This window comes from Mizuhopecten yessoensis, unplaced genomic scaffold (genome assembly GCF_002113885.1).
Source record: "Mizuhopecten yessoensis strain PY_sf001 unplaced genomic scaffold, ASM211388v2 scaffold10961, whole genome shotgun sequence".
Classification (NCBI taxonomy): Eukaryota; Metazoa; Mollusca; class Bivalvia; order Pectinida; family Pectinidae; genus Mizuhopecten; species Mizuhopecten yessoensis.
In genome coordinates this window covers 675,185-681,184 of record NW_018408808.1, presented here as the reverse complement: position 1 = coordinate 681,184, position 6,000 = coordinate 675,185, and the positions used below count along the sequence as shown (strand labels likewise).

The window sequence follows — 6,000 nt, the reverse complement described above, 5'->3', positions numbered from 1 at the left end:
GGGGGGTGCATAAAATCCCTTCACTATATTGATTTGAAATATAAGAGAAGTACTGGTAAATTGAAAATTACAAATGAGTAAAGTGTGTATAGTATGAACCGTGCCTCTACTTATAACAAGTAACCGTTGCTATCAAGATCACGGCAAACCTCGGGGACTAAGTTAGGTTATTTGGTAAATCAATGATAGACTGGCTGAACTAAAGGTGGTCATATAACTATCAAAGATGACGATCACATCTTAATCATAAACATATTTCTTTCAAAAGTTATTAATGAATAACCCTATAAACACAAAACAAAATATAATTGCATTCCATTGGATTACAAACAGAGCCGATTCATCAGTCCCAACACTTGGTGTAAAAATTTAAAAACAAAAATTATATGATTATGAAATGTTCTACTCGACAAAGGCTAACGATAGAAATTGTCTATTCAGGATACCACATCACCTGACACAAGTATGGGGTACGTAACAGTACATTACTGCAGGGACGAAACAGCTGTACGATGCAGTGTCACTCATTTTTGGTTTACGTTATATATCACCAAATCTTGAAAAGTGTAAACACCTGTGTGTGTTTGTTAGGGTTAGGGTTAGGGCTACGTTCATATACAGTACTTAATGCTAAAAATATAGGGTTAGGGTTAGGGCTACGTTCATATACAGTACTAAATGCTAAAAATATAGGGTTAGGGTTAGGGCTACGTTCATATACAGTACTTAATGCTAAAAATATAGGGTTAGGGTTAGGGCTACGTTAATATACAGTACTTAATGCTAAAAATAAAGATCAATCCTTAACATCGGCACAAGATTTTTGTTGAACATTTTTAACTTTTCTCTTATCAGCGGATTATATATACAGTTTTATCTAATCTGAATATAATGATTTTAAAAGGATAAATCCGATTTTGGCGGGATAAAAGACTGTTGTTTTATAACACTTAATGCATCATTCGTGAATCAAATAAGAATTCCTGTACCATGAAGTAGAATTGCAAAAACCATCATAGGCCTGCATCGTTATATCGTACCGTACCGTGTCGTGATACTTAGGTGTGTTAGGTTTCTAAATGTTTTGTATGCCTGCATTGCGATACCATAATAGTACTGAAAGTCTTTTTTATTAAACTCCATGAGTTTACTTATTGTTTTGGAATCCTTCAAAACGTTGTACACAGTGCAGTCAGTCGTACCAGAAAGTAAAAAAAAATCATACAAAATACATTTTGACAGTATTCATCAATTATGTCTACGTCAAAACTCTGCAAAATATTTCACTCAAAATTATGTAGTTTACTTTTTGAGCAGTCACTTGTATTGTGATACGTATCGTGTTGTAAGCATTGTACAGTAATACGTATAGTATTGAAAACATCGTATTGTGATACGTATCGTATCGTATTGTAGGCATCATACCGTGACATGTATTGTTAGCATTGTACCATGACACGTATCGTATCGTAAGCGACGTACTGTGATACGTAACGTATCGTATGATAGCGTCATACCGCGATATGTATCGGATCATAAGCGTCGTACCGCGATATGTATCGGAGCCTAAGCGTCGTATCGCGATACATATAGCATCGGTAGGTATCGCGTATCGTTGCAGCCCTAATATACAAGTTTGCACTTCATCATAAACATATCATACCTGCATAAAGACGGCGATTTGGTCTTTATTGTTTCTGACAGCTTTCAGCTCAAAGTGGAATCCGTGGAGAGAAAACACTTCGGAGTGGTAGTGCGGCTCCTGTAATGAAAAACGTACAACAGTGCCAAACAGAAATCATAAGCGTCCTTTCAAAACTAGCATTAACATAGGACTATTTCAAAAGAGAATGTTACGTGTCTTCCAAACGAATATAGACTCTATAGCTGTGAGTTTGTACTAGAAATTGAAGAAAATGTGATTATAATAACTATAATTACTGGTAGTACTGTTTAATATGTATGTTGAAATATCTTTAGAAATTGAATACATAATATGTACGTGATTTTGTTTGTCCATTCTAACTATTAATCAAGTGGGTCTTTTAACAGTATCAGATTTCTTTAGAAATTATTATGTTTTTGATTTTGATTTTGATACCAAATATCCATGTTTCATCCTGTTTTTCCAGGGGAATCCAGTTACAGAACCCCTTCTTCAGTGTTTGGACAACACCTGCTGGCAAAAATCTGGCTTTATCCTTGCATTTCTGTCAGAGATGTCTAAAGAAGTATCTCCCTTGTATAACCAAAAACCATTTTAAGAGCATTCTTTACCTCCATATGTGAACTTTCTTCATGGCATTCAGACTTAACTGATGCGTTGTGTATCTCACTGGAAATTATCATAATTTGGATCATTTCTTTTTTTTTATCAAGAGAACATCTGATTTGCTTCCTAGCTTACATTGTTTAGGGGAAAAAATATGTTTACTGCAGTTGCCGCAATTTTAGGTGTCCTTGGAGGTGGCATTAATGTTTTTGGGTTTTTTATGATAAAAAATCAAATGGAAAATTCTTCTTGCTTGTGAATAAACGAATAAAGACTGCTAGATCGCTCGTCTATTGACAGTGTGGAACAGAACGTAAGTTTCCTTTCGTAGCTTTAAATGGCTATAAACATAAATTATAACTGCACCTAAACCAACGACCCTTCAGATATCGACATTAGTTGAATCGTTAACAGTCTCAATTCTGTGTGTTATATTCCTTTTGATAGTTTTTTTAATTCGTTTTTAATTACAACACGGTTTAATCCTCAGAAAAGTCGATGAAATGTCAAGTGGAAAGTAGTTCACATTACCGTTTAAGATACGAACGTTCAAGGTAACTTTAACTTTACTTTCATAAGTGAAAGTTAAAAAGTGAAGATTGATGAAAGCGTCATCTTCCCTTTTAACAACATGTCTTTGTGAACGAAATGCTGGCTCATCACATATAGACACAAACTAGCGATGTATTGCCCCATGTTTCAACAATGCATCATACGAAACGTAATTATTTAGTTATATAATTCACTACCACACCTTCTACGGTAACGCTATCCGTGCTCAAAAAGGAACTAAGCAGTCTTGTGATGATTACTTGTGTATCTTTGATCATCGAACTGTTGGTTTTTACGTATTGCATACCGTATATGGTTATATTTCAGGTTGTTTCTTGTGTTAATTAACACAAACACGTGCCATGCTGTCGTTCTGTTATTCTGTGACACGTAACTCCGCATCGGAGCTGTCATAGACGGGTATTTTTTACTTCCATACATTGTCAGATGTGCCCAAAAGACGTTAATTTCTCTCTCCTTTCAGAAAACCACGGCGGTATTAGTTAATGAGTAACTGTGTATGGAGACATTACTCAGCTACTGAAGAAGAATGTCGCCGAGTGCATACAAGAAAAATGATTATTACGCCAAGATTGTGGGAAACAGAACTTCTCATAGACTGTAATAAATAAACGTTAAAGTAATTGAACAGAGTCATTATCAGTATAATATTTTCTTTTGCGAGATTTAACTCACAACGTTTGCTTTTATTAGACAAGTTGGTTAGAAAAGAAGAAACCATCTGGAAGCGGACATACAGGTAGTGTGTTTAGTCCATGCAAGCTAACCATGTCTTCGAACTTGCTTACGCGACAGTAGTGCTAATAAGCCAGCACTACGGCTCATTTCCCCTATGAATGAGATTGATATGGGTATTAACTCATCCAACCCTGAAGACTCATTTGAACTCTTCCAAAACAAAGGTTGGAATAGTTCATTATACAAATTCCAGGGGTGAATGAGTTAAGCAATTAACATACATGTTCGTTAGTTGGTACAAGCCTGCAGAACAAAGTTAGATAATAGGGACGTTTTACCCATACATACGTTTACTGGACACGAATTCAGAATATAACAAGAGGCCCACCTGGTTATTTAAGCAATCATGGCACAATATTTACATTTGCTCTGTAATGCCAATTTGTAACCACTTCAGACATGTAGGGTAAGACTTGGAAGCGTTACTATGGAGACTTTATAATTCATAAATAATTAAGGTTGTTACTATTACTAGCACATTAGTTGGGTTGGAGATAAAAAGTATGTGATGGCTGTTCATTTGTCGAATTATCTATATAAACAATACAAAACTTTACCCCCTCCCCAAAGGCAAACGAGGAACGTGGGGCACATGAAAACCACAAAGTATATAAACCACTCTAAGGCCTTTACAACTGTGAGTAGTATTTGATACTAGCATTTCTGGAACTGCAGAAGAAGATTTTTGAAATTCGCCTCCTTTTTCACCCAAAACCCAGCCCCCTAGGGGGTCAGGGTCACAATAATTATACCAGCAGACCTTCCTCCCAAAACAAGTATTTCTGTCAAATATGAGCAAACTCCATTCAAAACATTGGAAGATATGGCCTATTATGTATATTTCCTATATAAGGTAGCAGTGTACAGAATGGCCCGACTCTGATAAACAAGGCACATGTCGAGGAAATGTAAACACAGCGGATTTACCCTACACAACACATGTATACATGTATATATATTTGTAAACTGCATTAGATTTACAATACATATAAAGTACTGAGAAGTGTATAAACCTCTTTTTTCTATGTATGTCACTTGTGTGAAAACCATGGTTACCACATCAAAAATTACCAAATAATGCCAAAAAATGCTATTTTGACCCAAAATTTGACCCCCGCAACTAGTAATTTTACCTACCTGGTTGCAGAATTAGCTGGGTCCCATTAAAGTTGTAAAACTTCATTTTTTGCAATTTTGCGTCGTGTGCTGTTGTCAAAATTTTACCTCCTGTAAAGCTAGCTTTTCACCCTTTTGGATTATGGCCAAAATTTTATTCTCGAACCAAAAAAATCTTCTTTTTTTAACAAATGTGAAGCTCACATAGCCCACTTCATCATGCTTATACTAATTTTAGTACAGTTTTATTTTTATAATTCTTTTACATATCATTATACAGGGGTTAGCCATTTAACAAAAATATCACCCATGGCCACAACCCTCTACTGTATACTGCTACCTAAACTATACTAAATTTCACCCCTCACCAGGGGCAAAAGAGGGGCCTGGTAAACATGAAAATCACCGATTTAAATAAACCACCCAAACGCTTTTACAGCTATGGGTAGTATTTGATTCTAGCATTTCTAGAACGGGAGAAGAAGATTTTTGAAATTTCCCTAAATCCCCCCCCCCCCCCTTTTCGGACCCTAACTTAGCCCACTAGGGGGGCAGGCTCATACGATTTATACCAGTAGACCCTCCTCCCCTAATAAGTTTTTCTCTCAAATATGAACAAATTATTTTTAAAACAATGGAAGATATGGCCCGTCATGTCTGTTTCCTATATAAACTATACTAAATTTTACCCCCTCCTCAGGGGCAAACGGGGTACCTGAGAGACATGAAAACCACAAATTGTATAACTCACCCAAAGGCCTTTACAGCTATGAGTAGTATTTGATTCTAGCATTTCTAGAACTGGAGAAGAAGATTTTTGATTTTTTTTTGAAATTTCCCTAAATTCCCCCCCCTTTTCGGCCCCAAACTCAGCCCCCTAGGGGGCCACATCCTTATTTCATAAATCCATTGACCCCCTGGTCCTTTCGGAAAGGTGAGCTAAAAATGCTGCAACTTCGAACGTAGGAACAACGCGTGGCAATTGTGTTATATAATAGACCGTTTATCTCTAATCTCCCTCTTCAATCTTACATGGCATATCAATCTAGAAAGAAAGCTTAGTTCTAAAACGTATTTATCACGATACAAATGTATCGATAAAGACACAGGCAAGCCTTATCGAGAATCTGTCTGGAGTACAACTTTAGCTAGGTGTATTATCAAAACAAAATAGATACGCAGCAGAAATTATTTGTTTGATTCTCCTTTCCTAAACATCATTACAAACAGCATCATTGCATGTAGGAAAAAGATATTTCTCATTTATCAAAACATGATAAACATCTTATTTCGTGACTTCT

The 6,000-nt window shown here is 36.0% G+C and overlaps 1 protein-coding gene across 4 annotated transcripts in view; it reads right to left on the bottom strand.

The window, feature by feature from the left end:
• Positions 1 to 6,000, bottom strand: part of LOC110464108 (BTB/POZ domain-containing protein 16-like) — a 100,232-nt gene that overhangs the window by 9,297 nt on the left and 84,935 nt on the right. For all 4 annotated transcript variants that reach the window (XM_021519165.1, XM_021519163.1, XM_021519166.1 and 1 more), the window contains one exon: positions 1,664 to 1,762. In XM_021519165.1, coding sequence (XP_021374840.1) covers positions 1,664 to 1,762 — 99 coding nt within the window. The remainder of the gene's footprint in view (positions 1 to 1,663; positions 1,763 to 6,000) is intronic.